At 42.3% G+C, this 22,534-nt stretch overlaps 2 protein-coding genes across 8 annotated transcripts in view; one reads left to right on the top strand and one right to left on the bottom strand.

Annotated features, from left to right (window-relative positions):
* Positions 1–762: 762 nt before the first annotated feature.
* Positions 763–22,327, top strand: LOC112216948 (methyltransferase-like protein 7A). 2 transcript variants are annotated; one of them, XM_024377122.2, is made up of 3 exons: positions 763–1,350; positions 21,847–21,909; positions 22,012–22,327. In XM_024377122.2, the coding sequence occupies exons 1-3, from the start codon at positions 856–858 to the stop codon at positions 22,147–22,149; spliced, it is 696 nt and encodes a 231-aa protein (XP_024232890.1). In that variant the 5' UTR covers positions 763–855; the 3' UTR covers positions 22,150–22,327. The 2 variants fall into 2 exon arrangements, with proteins under 2 accessions (XP_024232890.1, XP_024232880.1); XM_024377112.2 differs by lacking the exons at positions 21,847–21,909; positions 22,012–22,327 and adding an exon at positions 3,057–3,906 and having other exon boundaries at positions 765–1,350.
* Positions 15,178–22,534, bottom strand: part of LOC112216914 (cyclic AMP-dependent transcription factor ATF-1) — a 24,496-nt gene continuing 17,139 nt past the window's right edge. For 5 of the 6 annotated variants that reach the window (XM_024377079.2, XM_024377061.2, XM_024377101.2 and 2 more), the window contains exons 5-8: positions 18,134–18,273; positions 17,519–17,722; positions 17,182–17,326; positions 15,178–16,102 (exon numbers count right to left, since the gene is read on the bottom strand). In XM_024377079.2, coding sequence (XP_024232847.1) covers positions 15,958–16,102; positions 17,182–17,326; positions 17,519–17,722; positions 18,134–18,273 — 634 coding nt within the window. In that variant the 3' untranslated portion in view covers positions 15,178–15,957. The remainder of the gene's footprint in view (positions 16,103–17,181; positions 17,327–17,518; positions 17,723–18,133; positions 18,274–22,534) is intronic. The other variant, XM_024377070.2, reaches the window with a different exon arrangement.

Here is a 22,534-nt window from a genome sequence, read left to right as displayed (position 1 = left end):
TTGAACATTAAGGAGATGTGTAAGGTCTAAATCCTACCCAATATTCTCGTCTCCCTAAGTAAACATAATACATCATTAAAACCTATATTCCCTGAAAAATTCCCCAGCAGTTCAGTTAATCTTGGCTCTTCAACCCCATTACTCCTCAAATCTAATAACAATCACTCCCTTTCCCTCCCATATTTCTGGCACTGAAATATACTGAACAAAAATATAAACGCAACATGCAACAATGAAATCATTCTGCCAGGAAAGTGTAAGCTTCTTTGTAGTGAACATGTAATTGAGTATGTTTTTAGGAAAGCCTTTCCATCTATCTACCAGGAGGCAGGGGAAGTCTCGTTGTATCACTGATACATTTTGTTCATGTCTTATGATACATTGGGGCAAATTAATACATTTTCAATACATTAGTTGATTCCTTACTAAGGTAATACATGTTTTAATATTTTTTAATGTCTGGATTCCGTGAGGACCCTAATTATCATACTTGGACCAGAATGAGGCTCTCCACTAAATTAGTTATTTCTATTGTCTGATTTTCACAGATATTTACTTTACGTACACGAAAATTCACTGGGATATGGTGAGAGGCATGGCATAGGCCAAACATAACATCAAACATACACATTCATGAAAAAATAAAACAAGAATGACAGTTTAATGACTATATTCCCTTCCACATTACATAGCTGTGCCTCCATGTCTCTGGTCCACAATCCAGTCCAGTTGGTGGCGGTAATGCACTTTAAAGTTGGATGCCAGCAGTCATAAAAAATACACAGAAGAAGACGAAGAGCTTGAAACGAAACATTCTTTCGACTGTATAAACTTCTGCAGCTCAACATACGCAAAATGACTTGTTTTATGAATTTCTTTACGTTTATTTTCAAGGTAGTAACGTTGCCACTACAATTAATGGAAGTGGTTGGCATATATGGCTTCTACAAGCGTTTCTTTCCATTTCTAATTTACAAGATATCTTTCACCTACAACAAGAAAATGAACGACAAAAAGAAGGATCTTTTCAGCAATCTCTCAGAGTTCACCAAAGGCAATGGCCCGCTTCGCATTTTGGAGATCGGTTGCGGAAGCGGGGCTAACTTTGAATTCTACCCGTCTGGTTGCAAGGTGGTTTGCACCGACCCCAATCCTCACTTCGAGAAGTATCTACAAAAAAGTCTGGCTGTCAATGATCACCTAACATTTGAAAGATTTGTGGTCGCTTCCGGAGAGGACATGGGGGCAGTGAAAGATGACTCTGTGGACGTTGTCGTCTGTACGCTGGTGCTGTGTTCTGTCAACAACATACCGCGAACATTGCAGGAGGCGCATCGCATATTGAGGCCTGTAAGTTGATTTTCATATTTAGAGTGTAATCATTTGAGCGCTTATCAATTTGGAAAGGAAACAATGCATCCACTCTCAAATAGAAAATATTAACCATGGTATAACCCTTCAGCATAGTTAAATTATGTTTTTCAGAGAAATGTCAGTAACGCGCTGCTGGCATTTTGTCAACAGATTATACACTGGGTGTACAAAACATTAGGAACACCTGCTCTTTCCATGACAGACTGACCAGGTGAATCCAGATGAAAGCTATGATCCCTTATTGATGTCATTTGTTAAATCCACTTCGATCAGCGTAGATGAAGGGGTGGAGACAGGTCCAAAGGACTTTTAAGCATTGAGACAATTTAAAACATGGATTGTGTATATGTGCCTTTAAGAGGGGGAATGGGCCAGACAAACGATTTGTGCCTTTGAACGGGGTATGGTAATAGGTGCCAGGTGCACTGGTTTGAGTGTGTCAAGAACTGCAACGATGCTGGGTTTTTCATGCTCAACAGTTTCCCTTGTTTCTCAAGAATGGTCCACCACCCAAAGGATATCCAGCCGACTTGGCACAACTGTGGAAAGCATTGGAGTCCACATGGGCCAGCATCTGTGTGCAATGCTTTGGACACGTTGTAGAGTCCATGGTCTGACGAATTGAGGCTGTTCTGAGGGGAAAAGGGTGTGCAACTCAATGCTAATGTAAGAATATTTTAAGATAATACATAATGCAGAGGACCAGAGTTCTAATACAGTTCTAACGATCAAGGGAAAGTTTTTTTTTTTCAGTAATAGGGATTAATGCAGAGACATATGGGAGGAATTTGTCTATGTATTGAGTCTGAAATAGGATACTTGTTATTTGGCCATTGGCCCAGTTTTATTGCAAGGAATTCTAATTGGTCAACCACAGGCTAGGGCTGGGTTATAGAACTACATCCTGTCCCTTTGTTCAGGAGAGACTCACGGGAGAGAATCACTGAGGACAGGGAAGGAACGACCATCTACCTCTCAGCATAACATCTATGATTTATTCTCTTTGAATAAACCTATTTTCCTCCCCATGATTTGCTTTGGGGGTCTGTGTTATTAAAGAATAACATCAACTGCTAACATTAGGAAGGTGTTCCAAATGTTTTGTACTCTGTGTATAACTGAGGTCACTATTGTTAGGGCTTACGGTGTAGATTCTGTAGTCTAAATGATTACAACTACTTTCCTACAGATTATGATGGCAATTAGCGTTACTCAGAAAATCAATTGGTAACTTGCAAAACAATTAATCAAATGGCAACTTGTAACTCAACTGGCAATCTAACATCGTAAATGTTGTTTTGAAACACAACCAGTATGTCTAGGTAGTTTTTACGTTATGATGAATATTAGACTATAGCTAGGAAGTTGCAACAAGCTATAGCAGGCACCAAACGTAGGCAATATAGCTACACTAACTAATTAAATTTAGTTTGATTGAATCATCAGGAACACAAGCTAATGGGCAACGAATACACCACTGTGCAGGCACTTGAATCACTAAACATAAATGCCCTGCTGCGGCTAGTTTTAGAAGACCGTCATGTTTATAAGTTTCAACTAAATAGTCAGTTACTATCTACATACTGACAATGCATTTTTCTACTAACAGTGGTATGGACTGAAGGTTGGAACAAAATGCTTTGTAACTACTGGTAACGTTTGTTGTTGTGAATGTCCAACAGGGTGGTGCTCTGTACTTTTTAGAGCATGTAGTGGCAGACCCATCCTCTTGGACATACTTCTTCCAGCACGTCCTCCAGCCGATATGGTACTACTTTGGGGATGGATGTGAAGTAGTCAGGGCGACATGGAAACATCTGGAGACTGCTGGGTTCTCCGAGCTCAAACTGAGGCACATCGAGGCACCACTCAACTTCATGATCAAACCACATATTATAGGCTATGCTGTCAAGTAAAGTTTGACCGAAAAAGAAATCAAAAAAGCACTTGCACATCTGAGTTATCTCGTTGCAAGTGTGTGGGGAATAATGTGATGACGGTTTAAAGAAAAAATAAACCCGCACAGTGCTCTTGCTTGTATCACTTGTTCCTATGCAGGCTTTAATATAATACGTCATAAGCAAGAGTGCGGGTTTCTCTTTTCTTTACAGTAAAGTTTGATAGAAATCTCTGGTCTTAGGCCTATCCCAGCAACTGTTTAAAAATAATTGTTGACACTTATGTATTCAGTGTAATTTTATAACCCATATTTTACCAGGTAAGTTGACTCAGAACACGTTATTATTTAACTTGGGGAATAGCTATTGGGGATGAATGAGCCAATTGGAAGCTAGGTATGATTAGATGGCCATGACAGTCAGATTGGGAATTTAGCCAGGACACTGGGGTTAACATCACTGCTCTTACAATAAGTGCCATGGGAGTCAGGACACCTGTTTAACGTCCCATCCAAAAGACCACACCCTACACAGGGCAATGTCCGTAATCGCTGCCCTGGAAATTTTTATTGACCAGAGGATAGAGTGCCTACTACTGGCCCTCCAACACCACTTCCAGCAGCAACTGGTCTCCCATCCAGGGAATGACCAGTCCAACCCTGCTTAGCTTCAGAGGAAAGCCAGCAGCGTACCACTAAGTGTTATTTTGGTTTTGTGCACTTTTCTTAAAAAGAGTTATTCAAAAAAAGTACTTAAAATGGCATATACAGGGAGTGTGTATTAATCTGAAGAGATCACCTCTGTGTAACCAAATGGGGCAACAAGCTGTTTTTTCTTTAGGGAGAGTGGAGGCTCAGAATGCTAGGAGAAGAGGACCGCTGTCATCTAGTGGATATATAAACTAACCAATAGGCCACCACCTGATCAGATAAACTCTGGGTCTGAGACATGTTCCATAGGGAGAATCTCAATTGGATACTCAAGTCCTCTCTACCTTCTCAAAATCCATTGGATGAGAAAGCTAGATGTCCCGCCACTCAAACCTTCTCCTCCAACAGGTTTTGAGGAGAGGGAGAAAGGATGTGAGGAGTATGCAATTCTCCCATAGTTTAGTTTGGCATTTCCTCAATTCCTGCTGGCATTACAGTGCTTTCATAAAGTATTCACGCCCCTTGACTTTTTCCACATTTTGTTGTGTTAGAGTCTGAATTTAAAATGGATTAACTTGAGATTTTGTGCCACTGGCCTACACATAATTCCCCATAATGTCAAAGTGGAATTGTTTTTTGAAATTTGTTCACATTCATTAAAAATGAAAAGCTGAAATGTCTTGAGTCAATAAGTAGAATATAAAAGCAGACACTGAATATCCCTTTGAGCGTGGTGGAGTTATGAATAACACAGTTTAATTTAATTTGTCATTTCTCCCAATTGGTAATTAGTATCTCATCACTGCATCTCGATTACGGACTTGGGATAGGAAAAGGTCAAGAGCTGAAACACAACCAAACCAAGCCGCACTGCCCACTTAACCTGGAAGCTAGCCACACCATTGTGTCAGGAAAACACTGTACACCGTGTCAGCATGCATGCACCCAGCATGCCACAGGAGTCACTAGAGCGTAGTGGGACAAGGACATCCCTACCAGCCAAACTCTCCCCGAACCCGGACGACGCTGGGCCGATTGCACGCCACCCCATGGGTCTCCCGGTCGCAGCCGGCTGTGACAGAGCCTGGACTCGTAGTGGTCTAAAGCGTAGTGCTTTAGACCACCACGCCACTCAGGAGGCCCATCAATTACACTTCTGATGGTGTATTAATACGCCCAGTCACTACAAAGATACAGCGTTTTTTCCTAACTCCGTTGCCAGAGAGGAAGGAAACCACTCAGGGATTTCACCATGAGGCCAACAGTTACGAGTTTTATGGCTGCGATGGAAGACTGAGGATGGATCAACAACATTGTAGTTACTCCACAATACTAACCTAAATAACAGATTGAATACAGAATAAAAATATTCCAAAACATGCATCCTGTTTGGAATAAGGCACTAAAGTAAAACTGTAGAAAATTTGGCAAAGTAAAATGACTTTGTCCTAAATACAAAGCTTCACTTAATATTTTCAAGCATGATGGTGGCTGCATCATATTATGGGTATCCTTGTCATCGACAAGGACTAGGGAGTTCTTTAAGATGAAATATATACAATAGAATTAAGTACAGGCAAAATGTTTGAGCTGGGCCACAACATTAACGCTTGTCTGCTTGCTCAGGACAAGCAGACTATAGATTTTAGTCATCCGAATGGACAATATAAAACAATTAGGCTATCCTGAACATAATTGGATTAAAGTGTCCTCCGGATGTGTTGCTCACTGTCTTCCCAATCTCTGGAGACTGCATTGACAGGCACAAGTGGTCTTTCAATCATGCAGTCGTGAGATGCGTTTGCAAATTTGTTGATAATTATCGTTTGTGGTGATTTTGGTAACACTTTACTTGACACCCTGTGTCATAACATGTTACAACATCATAACGTTGTCATGTCATAATAGCTAGCATAACCTGTCATTACACTGTCATGACCCATATATTTACACCTGTTGTAATATATATTGAGTAATTTTATGGCTGGTTATGACACCTAAATAAGAGTGTCAACCCACATTTATAAAAAATATATATATATCCTTGCCAAGAAGTTTTCTTTCGTTTTGAAAGTTTGTTTCTTAAATCCTTTGTTGTAATTAATTATTTACAGTCATGTTTTTTTCCATCATATTTTAAATAACTTTATAACACTGTCATGAAGCATTATGACCATCCTGTGTCACTTTACTTGGACTAAGAAAATACACTTTGACACTGTGAAGAAGCATTATGACCATCATAATCATATAAGCCAGATGGGCCTATCATGTACATGCCATTATATCAGTCAAAAAGAGGGTGTCCTGTCCTGCTCCTGAAATCTGCTCCTGCATTCAACCCAGTCATCCGCAACAGAGCATTGGGGTAGGTGCATGTCTGACATCAATGTGTGTGCAATTACAATGGTGATAATTGAATATGGTCAGTTTAAAAAATACCTATACAACATAAACATACAGTTGACACGTAGGCTATGGTGCAATGGAATGTTGTGCCTTGTGTGGTAGGTTTTGTGGGTTTTGACACTTCTGTACGTGTCATAACCAGCCATAAAATAACTACAATGGTAGGATTTGTGGGTTTTTACATTCTTATGTAGGGGTCATAACCAGTGACAAAATAATGCAAAATATGTCACAACAGGTGTAAATATGTGTCATGACAGTGTTATGACCTGTTATGTCAGCTGTCATCAAATCAGATTTTATTTGTCACATGCGCCGAATACAACAGGTAGACCTTACAGTGAAATGCTTGCTTACAAGCCCTTAACCGACAATGCAGTTTTAATAAAATACCTAAAAAAATATAATAAAAAGTAAGAGATAAGAATAACAAATAATTGAAGAGTAGCAGTAAATAACAATTGCGGGGCTATATAAAGGGGGTACCGGTACAGTGTCAATGTCAGTGTGTAGGGGCACCGGTGTCGAGGTAATTGAGTTAATATGTAGGTAGAGGTATTAAAGTGACTATGCATAGATAATAACCAAAAGTAGCAGCAGCGTTCTGGGGGGGGCAATACAAATAGTCTGGGTAGCCATTTGATTAGCTGTTCAGGAGTCTTATGGCTTGGGGGTAGAAGCTATTTAGGAGCCTCTTGGACCTAGACTTGGCGCTCCGGTACCGCTTGCCATAGTCTTTGCCAATTTTTAGGGCTTTCCTCTGACACCGCCTGGTAAAGAGGTCCTGGATGGCAGGAAGCTTGGCCCCGGTGATGTACTGGGCCTTACGCACTACCCTCTGTAGTGCCTTGCGGTAGGAGGCCGAGCAGTTGCCATACCAGCCAGTGATGAAACCGGTCAGGATACTCTCGATTTTGCAGCTGTATAACCTTTTGAGGATCTGAGGACCCATGCCAAATCTTTTAGTCTCCGGAGGGGGGAATAGGTTTTGTCGTGCCCTCTTCACGACTGTCTTGGTGTGCTTGGACCATGTTAGTTTTGGTGATGTGGACAAAAAGGAACTTGAAGCTCTCGACCTGCTCCGCTACAGCCCCGTTGATGAGAATGGCAATGTATGGCATGTTATAACTGTGTTATTACTTAGGATGCTGGGTGTCAAGTACAGTGTTGCTACAAATTTTGGGTCAGCAAAGAAAATCCTGGAAAGGTCATGGTGTATACATCACCTGCGTGTGTTCCAGTGGGCCATTGCCAGAGGGGAAGAGAGAGAGACATTTACGCAGCAGGTAAAATAATGGTACAGCCTACAACAGACTAACTAGATTGCCAGTTCAAAATATATTGTATAGTCTGGCTGATTATCTTGCTAGTTAAACATTGCTATTAGCATGCATTAATGTCATTGCCATGTCCCACGTCCTAAAATAACTTTCAAATGGCACTGTTGTATAACTGCAAATGGCCAACACACAGTTGATATGGGTGCGTAGTTGATGAAACCAATGCTGCATACTACGGTTGTAAAAACTGTCTCTCAAGGGCTCAAAATTGGCTAGGATTCTCCTCTATTCAATACTAGCCATGTAATTCTGACAAAGTGAGAGAGAAAAAATGTATGCTGTCAAGATCTCCCCTAAACACAGAATATTTTAACCTTACAAAGAGATAAATGTCTTAGTTACCTTGCCCACCTTAGCCATTTGATCCCGGGTTCATTCAATGATGGAATTATGTTATAAAGACATAAGTATTTGGTGGTAATTGTAATGTTGCAGAGTGGCCAACTCTCCCCCTGGAGAGTCCAGGAGTGTGAAGGCTTTTTTCTCCAGTCCTGCTCAAACAGCACATTGTAGTAAATATCAGCTGCTCAACAGGACCTTGATAAGCTGGATCTGATGTGTTTGAGCATGTTTATATAAAAAGCCTACACACCCAGTAGCTCTCCAGATGGAGGGTTGACGGACCACATGTGTTTTATACATTGGCCTATTAATGCAGTATTTTACTTTGTGGGGGGTTAAATGCCTTGTTCAAGGTTACAACGGATCAGAGAATAGAGGCCTTACATTGTCAATACCATAATAATGGTTATTTTGTGAAATGATTCCTTGCATCATACAACACAACTTTTAGTACCTTTTTGATGTTTACAGACCTTTTATTTTTGGACAAGTGACTTAAAAAGTAAAAAGTCAGTCCCTAGTCAAAATCCTATAGGATTTTAGTTTTTTTCCAATATAATCCTATAAGATTCTCACAATCCTATAGAGGTGACTGCGAGAATCCTATAAGATCTAATAAGATTAATTTTTATTTCCAATAGGAAAAAGTAGACACAAAAAAACTATAGTTTCAAGCAGACCACCATAGTCCCTGTGCCCAAGAACACTAAGGTAACCTGCCTAAAATGACTACCGACCCATAGCACTCACGTCTGTAGCCATGAAGTGCTTTGAAAAGCAGGTCACAACAAACACCATTATCCCAGAAACCCTAGACCCACTCCAATTTGCATACCGCCCCAACAGATGATGCAATCTCTATTGCATTCCACACTGCCCTTTCCCAACAGGACAAAAGGAACACCAATGTGAGAATGCTATTCATTGACTACAGCTCAGCGTTCAACACCATAGTGCCCTGAAAGCTCATCACTAAGCTAAGGACCCTGGGACTAAACACCTCCCTCTGCAACTGGATCCTGGACTTCCTGATGGGCCGCCCCCAGGTGTTAAGGGTAGGTAACAACACATCCGCCACGCTGATCCTCAACACGGGGGCCCCTCTGGTGCGTGCTCAGTCCCCTCCTGTATTCCCTGTTCACTCATGACTGCAACTCCAACATCATCATTAAGTTTGCCGATGACAAAACAGTAGTAGTATCACCGACAAAGACAAGACAGCATATAGGGAGAGACCTGGCCTTGTGGTGCCAGGACAGCAACCATTCCCTCAACATGATCAAGACAAAGGAGATGATTGTGGACTATAGGAAAAGGAGGACCGAGCACGCCCCCATTCTCATCGACAGGGCTGTAGTGGAGCAGGTTGTAGAGATTCAAGTTCCTTGGTGTCCACATCACCATTGAACTATCATGGTCCAAACACAACAAGACAGTCGTGAAGAGGGCACGACAAAACCTATTCTCCCTCAGAAGACTGAAAAGATTTGGCATGGGTCCTCAGATACTCAAAAGGTTTTACAGCTGCACCATCGAGAGCATCCAGACGGGTTGCATCACTGCCTGGTATGGCAACTGCTCGTCCTCCGACCGCAAGGCATTACAGAGGGTTGTGTGTACGGCCCAGTACGTCACCGGGGCCAAGCTTCCTGCCATCCAAGACCTCTATACCAGGCGGCATCAGAGGAAGGCCCTAAAATTGTCAGACTCCAGCCACCCTAGTCATAGACTTTTCTCTTCGCTATCGCACGGCAAGTGGTACCAGAGCTCCAAGTCTAGGTCCAAGAGGCTTCTAAACAGCTTCTACCCCCAAGCCATAAGACTCCTGAACATTTAATCAAATTGCTACCCAGACTTGGCCCCAGTACATCACCGGGGCCAAGCTTCCTGCCATCCAGGACTTCTATACCACTGTAGGCTACCTAGTATTTCGTTATCTGATCAACTTTTCTTTTTTTTTCTGTGTAAACTCACATCGGTAGCCATGAAGTGCTTTTGAAAGGCTGGTTATGGCTCACATCAACAGCATCATCCCGGATACCCTAGATCCACTCCAATTCGCATACTGCCCCAACAGATCCACAGATGACAAAATCTCAATCACGACTCCAACACCATCATTAAGTTTGCTGACGGCACAACAGTGGTAGGCCTGATTACCAATAACGATGAGACCACCTATAGGGAGGAGGCCAGAGACCTGGCAGTGTAGTGCCAGGACAACAACCTCTCCCTCAATGTGAGCAAGAAAAAGGAGCTGATCGTGGACTACAGGAAAAGGCGGGCCAAACAGGCCCCCATTAACATCAACGGGGCTGTAGTGGAGTGGGTCAAGTGTTTCAAGTTCCTTGGTGTCCACATCACCAACTAACTATCATGGTCCAAACACACCAAGACAGTCGTGAAGAGGGCACCTTTTGCCCCTCTGGAAACTTTTAAATTATTTGGCATGGGTCCTCAGATCCTCAAAAGGTTTTACAGCTGCACCATCGAGAGCATCCTGACCGGTTGCATCACGCCCTGGTATGGCAACTGCTCGGCATCTGACCGTAAGGCGCTACAGAGGGTAGTGTGTACGGCCCAGTACATCACTGGGGCCAAGCTTCCTGCCATCCAGGACCTATATACTAGGCAGTGTCAGAGGAAAGCCCAAAAAGTGGTCAAATACTCAAGTCAGCAAAGTCATCAACTCTCTGCTACCGCACAGCAAGCGGTACCGGAGCACCAATCTAGGACCAAAAGGCTCCTTAACAGCTTCTACCCCCAAGCCATAAGACTGCTGAACAATTAATCAAATAGCCACCCGGACTATTTACACTGACACCCCACCCCCATTTATTTTTACACTTCTACTACTTGCTGTTTATTATCTATGCATAGTCACTTTACCCCTACCTACATGATTAAATGACCTCGACTAACCTGTTCCCCCGCACATTGACTCGGTACCGGTACCCCCTGTACATATTCTTATTCATCCCTTTACATTTGTGTGTATAAGGTAGTTGTGAATTTGTTAGGTTACTTGTTAGATATTACTGCATTGTCGGAACTAGAAGCACAATCCTTGAGGCAAGGGAACTGTTCCAGTAATAAAGTTGTAAGTTGTGTCTGTCTCAGATATTGGGCTGAAAGAAGAGGGATAAACAGGAAATACAACATTAATCAAAAGGTACAATGTTTACAAAAGAATCACAGTCAAATTTCCTGTCATAAGGACCATCTGTTGACTTGATCTTGAGCAAGGCACTTATCCCTAATCGTGCCTGTAAGTCACTCTGGATAAGAATGTTTACTAATTACTAAAATGTAATAGACCTCCATTGAGGCTGGCCACAATGACTTTGCCTTCCAGTGTTGTCTTTGTTCAAAACAGTTCCATTTGAGTTTTACACATGCTCTGCAGCTAATAAGAGAACTTACAAATGATGCCACAACTGTCTGGTGTCTGTCTCTGGTGCTGGTCCAACAGGTTCTGCTGGTGTGTGATGCAGTGCCTTATACATTATGGCCTTTCTCTTGCATTTCAAAGATGATAGTAAATGTTTTTTTCTTGGTATTATCTTTTATGAGATCGAATGTGTTACATTCTCTTACAAGAATTTAACATTTCCACAAACTTAAGTGTTTCCTTTCAAGTGGTATCAAGAATATGCATATCCTTGCTTGAGGTCCTGAACTACAGGTAGTTACATTTGGGTACGTAATTTTAGCCGAAAATTGAAAAAATGGGCGGTTCCATAAGAGGTTTTAAAGAACAGAAAAAAGTAATCAGTCACTGTTTCATATAGTCAAACTACAGTGCATTCGGAAAGTATTCAGACCCCTTGACTTTTTCCAAATTTTGTTACCATACAACCTCATTCTAAAATGGATTAAAATTGATTTTTTTCCCCCCTCAATCTACACACTATCCCATAATGACAAAACTAAAACAGGTTTTAATTATTATTTTTTTGACATTCATTCAAAATAAAAAACAATGATCTAAATTCCTTTGACCCCAATAGGCAAGATGTTATGTAATTATACTGTATATTATGTACATCTAACATTTGGTGATCTACACCATACACTTGAATACAAGGTGTCAGACCAGGTCCAAGCGACTAGTAAATTAGATGGTTAGTTCCAGGGTTTTTAATGCTGTGTTCATCTCTTGGAGGGTGTACAGTGCTTTTGTTAAGTATTCAGGCCCATTGACTTTTTCCACATTTTGTTACGTTACAGCCTTATTCTAAAATTGATTAAATCGTTTTTTTCATCCTCATCAATCTACACACAATACCCCATAACGACAAGCAAAAACAAGATTTTAGAAATGTTTGCAAATTTATAAAAAATTTAAAAAGTAATATTACATTTACATAAGTATTCAGACCCTTTACTCAGTACTTTCTTGAAGCACCTTTGGCAGCGATAACAGCCTTGAGTCTTCTTGGGTATGGCACTACAAGCTTGGCGCACATGTATTTGGGGAGTTTCTCCCATTCTTCTCTGCAGATCCACTCAAGCTCTGTCAGATTGGATGGGGAGTGTTGCTGCAGAGCTACTTTCAGGTCTCTCCAGAGATGTTTGATGAGGTTCAAGTCAGGGCTCTGGTTGGACCACTCAAGGACATTCAGAGACTTGTCCAGAAGCAACTCCTGCGTTGTCTTGGCTTAGGGTCGTTGTCCTGTTGGAAGGTGAACCTTTACCCCAGTCAGATGTCCTGAGCACTCTGGAGCAGGTTTTCATCAAGGGTCTCTCTGTACTTTGCTCCGTTCATCTTTCCCTCAAAACTGATTAGTCTCACAGTCCCTGCCGGTGAAAACATCCCCACAGCATGATGCTGCCACCGCCATGCTTCACCGTAGGGATGGTGCCAGGTTTCCTCCAGACATGACGCTTGGCATTCAGGCCAGAGTTCAATCTTGTTTCTCATAGCCTGCTAAACACTCAGACTGTCATGTGCCTTTTACTGAGGAGTGGCTTCCATCTGGCAACTCTACCATAAAGGCCTGATTGGTGGAGTGCTGCAGAGATGGTTGTCCTTCTGGATGGTTCTCCTATCTTAAGAGGAACTCTAGAGCTCTGTTAGAGGGACCATCAGGTTCTTAGTCACCTCCCTGACCAAGGCCCTTCTCCCCCGATTGCTCTGTTTTGCCGGGCGGCCAGCTCTAGGAAGAGTCGTGGTTCCCAACTTTTTCAATTTAAGAATGATCGAGGCCACTGTGTTCTTGGGGACCTTAAATGCTGCAGTAATTTTTTGGTACCCTTCCCCAGATCTATGCCTCGACACAATCCTGTCTCGGAGCTCAACGGATAATTCCTTCGACATCATGGGTTGGTTTTTGCTCTGACATGCACCGTCAACTGTGGGACCTTACATAGTTCCTTTCCAAATCATGTCCAATTAATTGAATTTACCACAGGTGGACTCCAATCAAGTTAAAGAAACAACTGAAGGATGATCAATGGAAAGAGGATGCACCTAAGTCTCATAGCAAAGGGTCTGAATACTTATTTAATACATTTGCAAAAACTTCTAAAAACATGTTTTTTCACTTTGTCATTACGGGGTAGTGTGTGAAGACTGCTGAGGATTTTTAAAAATTGAAATCATTTTAGAATAAGGCTGAAACAAAATGTGAAAAAAGTCAGGGGGTCTGAATACTTTCCCGAAGGCACTATGTGCGCTTCCGAGGCTGCGCTGAGTGCGCTCCCTCCCAGTCCCCAGGTATGCATCTCAAAAGGATACCATGGGTTTTTTTAGGGAGAAGAAATGGCCTGAAATGTAAATGTTTTGAGTGCTCAACCATTGTAAAACAGGGCATTGCATTGGCTTTACTTTTCCTGATTCCTGTGGCTAATCAATTTGGCTATTTAAGCAGGAAATGCAGAAGTATTTCCTTTTTCGCTATGATCAGCTTGTCAAATTGAGGGATACAAACTTCAAAGCACTGATCATGCCAATGGGGTGAAACTCCTGGACAAGTTGTGATTGTCCATTTGACTTTTACCTGTCCTGTTTTTAGGATATGTTAACATGACAGTGCATTTTTGGTTTTTGGGCACCATATAGGTTAGGCTATTTGATCTGAGAAACCTGCATTATGTAAAAAGTGTTCCCTAGCCAACTAAACGCAACTCCTCGATTTACTATTGGAAATGTACTATTTGTCGTAAAATGTGGTGTTGAGTTCAGTTGGCTACATTTCCCCCTATACATGCATTGACTGTCTCTCCTCTAGAAATAAACTACACTAGATTTTGTTGCCATCTGAAATGTCAAACCAAGCACAAGCATGTTACAAAATTAGCTAGCTAGACTGCCTTGTACTTCATAGTACAAAATAACCATGTCCATTGGCTAGCAGCATTGCTATAGGCTAACTATAAAATTACTGCAGTGTAATATGGGGCTAAACTGAAATACATCTCAATGCATTGTATACCAATCCATACAAAACACCTTATTTCCAAAAGGTGTTTTAAAAATGTTTACCTTGGAAAGTAGTGACAACTGCTTTCAGAACCTGGCCTAGACAATGGCCCCCATGCTCTTGATCTACAAACATTGCTAGGTGGGAAACTGCATCAATGACCATTAGAGGTCATCATATACCAATGAAAACCTCATACTTGTCACTAAATGGGAAGACTGGACCAGTGGTGTAAAGCACTTAAGTTGTTTTTTAGGGTATCTGTACTTTACTACATTCCTTAAGAAAATGTCCTTTTTAATTTTACTCCATACATTTTCCCTGACACCCAAAAATACTATTTACATTTTTAATGCTTAGCACGACAGGAAAATGGTCCAATTCACATACCTATCAAGAGAACATCCCTTATCATCCCTACTGCCTCTGATCTGGTGGACTCACTAAACACAAATGCTTGGTTTGTAAATGATTTGAGTGTTGGGGTGTGCCCGTGCCTATCCATAAAAAATTGTGCCTTCCGATTTGCTTAATAAGGAATTTGAAATGATTTATACATAAGTATAATTTAGCAAAAGTATTTGGTTTTACATATACTTAAGTAGTATTTTACTTGAGTCATTTTCTATCAAAAAAGGCATCTTTAATTTTACTGAAGTATGACAACTGGGTATTTTTTTCCACCACTGGACAGCCCAAATGAGTAATATATAAACAGAAAAATCCCCAGTAAGCAATGTATGTAAAGACTGGAAAAATATTTATTTCAATTTACTTACAGAATGAGTGACATTGCTTTCCCTCTTTTTGTTTGATTCGCTCATTCCCCCTCTCCAGAAATAGAAAATAAATATTACCCTGCCATTGTGTGTTCTCCCTGATAGATTGTCTTAGTAACAGCAAAGTCCGCCTTACACAATGTTATCTTATCTAATACCCCTTACATCCCTCTTGACAAGGATAAGGAATGGTACTTGTAACATTTCCTCATGGGGGAAAGAATGGGGGTGGGGGTGGAAATAGCTGGTTCACATAAAAAAGTACATGAAATCACATCATAGTCGTCATCATACAATCAATACAGCCGCAAATTGATAGATGTTAAACAGCAAATTGAACCTACTGCTACACAAGGAAAATAAGGAGCCGATTCTGGAAAAGGGGGACACAATTGGAAATTGAATGTCAATGATAAAGCTCACAATTCACGCCTTCCGTGTGCTTACAAAATATACACAAATACAAATTTAAGCGTTAGTAATCCGTTTGTTAGCGCAATAAAAAGACAATGAAAAACAATCAACCTCTTTCACACCCTTTCATTGTCTTTTAAAAATGGGACAGTTCCCATGGCCACCACTCACGACATGTTAAAACAGAGTATAAAACACAAACTGAGGAGGAGGATTTCAGGTCTGAAATGAAATGTGTTCCCGGTTAACCCCGCGTTGTCCATGTGGCAGAGCTGAGCCGCTCACTGCCGTTAAATGTCCTGTTCGCTGGCTTCTCTTCCTCCTGGTTATCCTGTTTTGACACAGTACAGGTCCTTTAACGTCTTGAGTTCCTCAATGAGAGTCTTGTTTTGGTTCTCCAGCACCGCCACACGATTCTCCAGACATTTGACGTATTGCTTCTTTTTCCTGCGACACTCACGGGCAGCTTCCCTGTCAGGGAGAAACACAGAAAACGGCTTTAGATTACATTTAAAGAGCGACTGAACTCATTGATTCTCCATGTGTTTTTCTGTTGCGCATTAAAGAAAAACAAGATTTCAGTCTTAGTGGTGTGGTTCGATGTGGGTGTTTTATGTTGACTAGATCATATCCTTGCAGTAATGTTGATTGTTCCTAGTCGGTCACCATTCCAAGCAGGCCACCACACCACATGGCTTAGCAACCACATGACGCAGCATGGCAACATGTACGTGATTGGTCAGGGAATTCCATGCTTCGAGTATCCTGCTTTCTAGATGTTGCCATTTTTGATAAAAGTTGAATTTCTGAGGCTAACATTAGCTCACAAATGTGATTTAAAAAAAACTTTTTATTTATTTAACTAGGTCAGTTAAGAACAAATTCTTATTTACGATGCTGGGCCAATTTTGCACCGCCCTACGGGACTCCCAATCACGGCCGGCTGTGATGCAGCCTGGATTCGAACCAGGTACTACAGTGACGCCTCCTGCATTGAGATGAAGTGTCTTAGACCACCACACCAATCGGAAGTTTTAGTTGGGGGAAAAAAGCCTTTTATAAAAGAACTATCATTCTTTCAACATAGCAATATAAGACATTGTCTCAAATGCTATCTAATCAAGTCTGAGGCGCTGTGCGCTAATGGTTACTTTGGCTGTCTGTAAATAAGTGGCAGGGTAGTAGATTGAGTCTGGTGAGCGATTGGATAGTGTGCAATACAGCACACCAGGCAGCTGTGATCCAGATGATTTGATTACTGCCAGCCGTGATTACGGTGCCAGGCAGCAGTCCTGTGTGGGGAGGTTTGAAATCAAAACCCAACCATCATGTAAGTTGATATCTTCAGTTACAAAAATCTCACAAAACACTTTTGGAATATACTGACTTTATGACAAATGATTCTACTTACACTAGTACATTTTCGTTCTGGAATAAATGTTTGACAAATATCGATGCCACATAGGCCTTTTTCAACCAGAGACGTTGGTTCACACACAAACAGACAAAGGGACCAACTGTGCAACACATCCTTATACACACACACACACCTGTTCTTGGCGAGGCGTATCTCTCTCTTCATGGTGGGGTCGCCACTCTTTTGTTCAGATATTCCTACAGGGGAAGTCATGACCACGGTCTGTTGCGCTGTGGGTGCCGTGCGGATCTGGTACGTCTGCATCTCTCCTCCTGCATCTGAGGGGGATGAGGCCAATTAAAACAGTAGATGAGAGCATCTCCTCTTCAAAATCTCAACACATTACAATGTGGACCACAAGCTGGGATATTTTACACACCTTAAGAGAAGCTTTAGTGACAAGACAATTATTGGGGGGTTTAGCAGGCACTACTGGGTACTTCTCCTTGTGGTATTGTCTCAACGCTTACCGTGAGTCATGAAGCCATACTCACTCTGTACGACCACCTGGTTGCTGGGCACAAGTATCTGCTGTCCATCGGGCGTCTGAGCGTACTGTAGGATGGTGGTGCCCTGTTGTTGGCCTGAGTTGGTCATGGTGAGAGTCTGTAACCCCTGGAGACCCTCTGACCCAGGGCTGGCCAGCTGGATGGCACCATTAGGGGCGATGGTAACTACAGACAAACACACAGGAAGTTAGGGACAATGGTAACTACTAGGTATGACGGGCACCGATATGAGAGAGAGAAAAAAAAAAATCTGTTACATTTTTATAAAAGAAACTGCAACTGTGTGAAGGTTCACTTTTCTGTTCATGCCCATGGCTGCCTGAGTTGAAAGCCTGTGAAAAGTTGAGGGATTTGTGCATGCTTACAGTACCACACATCAGGAGCCAGTTTGCACTCCCTGTCCCCGGCGGTACGATATATTTTCACAAAACTGTAGAATCCCATTATTGATGATCCCTTACTCAACAAGTGCCTCCAATTCTAACTATCTACCTGTATAATCTATTTATGGTGACATTATTATGCACTGGTAGGATGGTGTGTGGTTGTAGTGCTATGTAGTAGGGCAACCCTTACTGTATTGGCCACTACTAGTCTGGTAGATTGTCTGGGTGTTGGGCATTGTCACTGTGGTCATGCCAGAGGAAGCAGGGTTTTCATCCTCTCCTTCATTCCGTGACGCCACCTCCTCAGCAGACAGCTCATTGAGGATCTTCCTACAGACCACCGTGAAGAAGCGGGAGATTACTCATACAATAATCCATTACCGAAATCCTTACACTAAAACACAATGCTACAGAACCAAAGTAATGAGACTGGAAAATTAATGGAGAAGTGGCTCACTAGTGTTGGAATCGGCTAAACTTTGATCATTGAGATAGGAAATGAAAGAGACTGGGTTGTCAGAAGTTAATGGTTCTCTGAAGAAAAACAATGGACATCTGTGGATTAGATGAAGGAATGTGTGAGGTCAGGAGGTGAGGACAGATTATTTTAAGGCAGTAAAATATTTGTCATCATGTTACCCTCTTTATTAGTTTCCTGTGGAGCCATAAACTGTAAGGAGGAGGAGTGTCTTAAGTAGGATGTATATAACTGTCAAGAACGAAATGTTTTGCTGTCTGATTACAGCTGTACAGAACCTTTGGGAATGATTAAAAATTATGCAGAAAAATTAATCCATGCTTTTGTTACTTATAGGTTAGACTACGGCAATGCTCTACTTTCCGGCGACCCGGATAAAGCACTAAATAAACTTCAGTTAGTGCTAAATACGACTGCTAGAATCCCGACTAGAACCAATTTTTATCATATTACTCCAGTGCTAGCCTCCCTACACTGGCTTCCTGTTAAGGCAAGGGCTGATTAAGGTTTTACTGCTAACCTACAAAGCATTACATGGGCTTGCTCCTACCTATCCTTCCGATTTCGTCCTGCCGTACATACCTACACGTACGCTACCCGCTACGGTCACAAGACGCAGGCCTCCTAATTGTCCCTAGAATTTATAAGCAAACAGCTGGCGACAGGGCTTTCTCCTATAGAGCTCCATTTTTATGGAATGGTCTGCCTACCCATGTGAGAGACACAGACTCGGTCTCAACCTTTAAGTCTTTATTGAAGACATCTCTTCAGTGGGTCCTATGATTGAGTGTAGTCTGGCCCAGGAGTTTGAAGGTGAACGGAAAGTCACTGGAGCAACGAACTGCCCTTGCTGTCTCTGCCTGGCCGGTTCCCCTCTCTCCACTGGGATTCTCTCCCTCTAACCCTATTACAGGGGCTGAGTCACTGGCTTACTGGTGCTCTTCCATGCCGTCCTTATGCGGGTTGAGTCACTGACGTGGTCTTCCTGTCCGGGTTGGCGCCCCCCCTTGGGTTGTGCCGTGGCGCAGATCTTTGTGGGCTATACTCGGCCTTGCCTCAGGATGGTAAATTGGTGGTTGAAGATATCCCTCTAGTGGTGTGGGGGCTGTGCTTTGGCAAAGTGGGTGGGGTTATATCCTGCCTGTTTTGCCCTGTCCGGGGGTATCGTCGGATGGGGCCACAGGGTCTCCTGATCCCTCCTGTCTCAGCCTCCAGTATTTATGCTGCAGTAGTTTGTGTCGGGGGGCTAGGGTCAGTCTGTTATATCTGGAGTATTTCTCCTGTCTTATCCGGTGTCCTGTGTGAATTTAAGTATGCTCTCTAATTCTCTTTATTTCTCAGAGGACCTGAGCCCTAGGACCATGCCTCAGGACTACCTGGCATGATGACCCCTCGTTGTCCCCAGTCCACCTGGCCGTGCTGCTGCTCCAGTTTCAACTGTTCTGCCTACGGCTATGGAAACCTGACCTGTTCACTGTGATTACTATTATTTGACCATGCTGGTCATTTATGAACATTTTAACATCTTGGCCATGTTCTGTTATAATCTCCACCCGGCACAGCCAGAAGAGGACGGGCCACCCCTCATAGCCTGGTTCCTCTCTAGGGAGTTTTTCCTAGCCCCAGTGCTTCTACACCTGCATTGCCTGTTGTTTGGGGTTTTAGGCTGGGTTTCTGTACAGCACTTTGATATATCAGCTGATGTAAGAAGGGCTATATAAATACATTTGATTAAATTAAACTTGGTTAAAGCTTCTCTAGTGTTAGGTTCTTATTTTTCAGAGTAAATAACTCCCGAACACTAGTAAACATTAAAATATATCATTGTAGGAGTACAGCAGTAGCTCATCCTAGGGAAATGTTTTAAAATTGGTCCTGATGGTGGCAAAGTGGGCCAACAGCTTTAACCCCGACATTGCTGCTAGCAGCTTTAAATTTGGAAAGACAGCCATGAATCATCATAGCTACAGTAGTCAGACCCCTTGACCTCTTCCACATTGTTACATTACAATTTTATTCTAAAATCGATTAGTCCCCCCCCTCCATCTACACACAACACCCCATAATGACAAAGCTGAAAACAAACAGTTTTAGAAAAAAAAGTCTCCCAGTCCCTGCCTCTGACAAATATCCCTAAAGTATGATGCTGCCACCACAGGGGATGGTGCCAGGTTTCCTCCAGACATGACGCTTGGGATTCAGGCCAAAGACTTCAATCAGACCAGAGAATCTGGCGGGCTGTCATGAGCATTTTACTGAGGAGTGGCTTCCGCCTGGCCATGCTACCATAAAAGGCCTGATTGGTTGAGTGCTGCAGAGATGGGAGAACCTTCCAGACGGACAACCATCTCCAAAGAGGAACTCTGACAGAGTGAACATTGGGTTCTCAGTCAACTCCCTGAACAATGTCCTTCTCCCCCGATTGCTCAGTTTGTGCCTCGACAAAATCCTGTCTGTCTTGGGAGGACGACAGACAACTCCTTCTACCGCATGGCTTGGTTTTTGCTCTGACATGCACGGTCAACTATGGGACCTTGTATAGACAGGTGTGTGCCTTTCCATATCATGTCCAATCAATTGGATTTACCACAGGTGGACTCCAATCAAGTTGTAGAAAAATCTCAAGGATGATCAATGGAAACAGGATGCATTTCAAGTCTCAAAACAAAGGGTCTGAATACTTATGTAAATAATTTCAGGGGGGGGATACATTTACAAAAATGACAAATAGTTTTTTCACTTTGTCGTTATGGAGTATTGTGTGTAGATTGATTAAATAAAAATTCCTCAGCAATTTCAGAATAAGGCTGTAGCGTAAAAAAATATGGAAAAAGGTCAAGGGGGCTGTATACTTTTCCAATGCACTGTACATATGTTGTCTCAACTGTATCAAAAAAGTTGTTTTTGTTGTTGGCTACCTAGCTAGCCAATTGCATACAGGTAAAGTTACAGCCAGCTAGCTAGCTGAGCTGGCCAGTTGCATTCTGCTCTTAATGTTGATTGCTGATGTGCTAAGCCATGCATGACATATTGATAATCTTTGTCATGTTGTTCAGTTTGTCATGTTTACCTAGCTAGCTACTGAAATTAGCCACTGTGGTGCGAATGCTAATCAAACTCCATGTTAAGTGATAGGGACATGCTAAGTTGGCTAGCTAGTCACAATGAAATTATGGCTAAATAGTTAGCCATCTACACTGGATTATAGAACTCGGTTGTTTTTTTGCATGTTCAACTAGCTGGTAATAATCTAAAACGTTTCCTAAATCCATTTAGTTATCGTGTAGTGTCTGCATTGCAATTGTATGGCTGGAAGCAGGTTGTGTACAGGGCATTTTAGTACAGCTGTATAGCAGTCAACAGGTAAAGATATAGGAGATGAATGAATTTGTGTATTAACCTGTTTTTCTGGATTTGTCTTTCAGCATAAACCTGCTCTCCGCCCCCAGTACAAGGAGATGAACGAGGGTGAACAACCAACATTTCAGGTATTTTGTCTTTGTACTTTGAGCTTATTGCTTGAACTTCGGGTCAAGGAATGTTATTGCTAGCGTGCAATGTCTATTTTTGTCTGCTTTCTTCCATTACAGCTTCAATTGTCTGGAGCCTGGTGTTGTTGCAGCCAAGGCGCTTTCACTCAGCTGGGACCAGGTTTCAGCTGCTGTGCAACGTTGATGTCCTTCCTCCCAGAGATGTGCAACCATCCCCCATGCATGTATTCTTTTTAGAAAATCAGGACTTTTGCACTGAAAAGGCTATGGGCATTACATGTCCTGCTCCAAAGCACAGGACAGAAATATGCTATTTTCAGGTTCTCTCCAAAGATGTTAGACCAAGTTCAAGTCCGGGCTCTGGCTGGGCCACTCAAGGACATTCAGAGACTTGTCCCGAAGCCACTCCTGCGTTGTCTTGGCTGTGTGCTTAGGGTCATTGTCCTGTTGGAAAGTGAACCTTCTCCCCAGTTTGAGGTCCTGAGCGCTCTGGAGCAGGTTTACATCAAGGATCTCTGTACTTTTCTCCGTTCATCTTTGCTATGATCCGGAATAGTCTTCCAGTCCCTGCCCCTGAAAAACATCCCCACAGCATGATGCTGCCACCACTATTCTCCCATCG

Source organism: Oncorhynchus tshawytscha, linkage group LG02 (assembly GCF_018296145.1).
Source record: "Oncorhynchus tshawytscha isolate Ot180627B linkage group LG02, Otsh_v2.0, whole genome shotgun sequence".
In the NCBI taxonomy this organism is placed as follows: Eukaryota; Metazoa; Chordata; class Actinopteri; order Salmoniformes; family Salmonidae; genus Oncorhynchus; species Oncorhynchus tshawytscha.
This window is presented reverse-complemented; position numbering and strand designations above follow the sequence as displayed.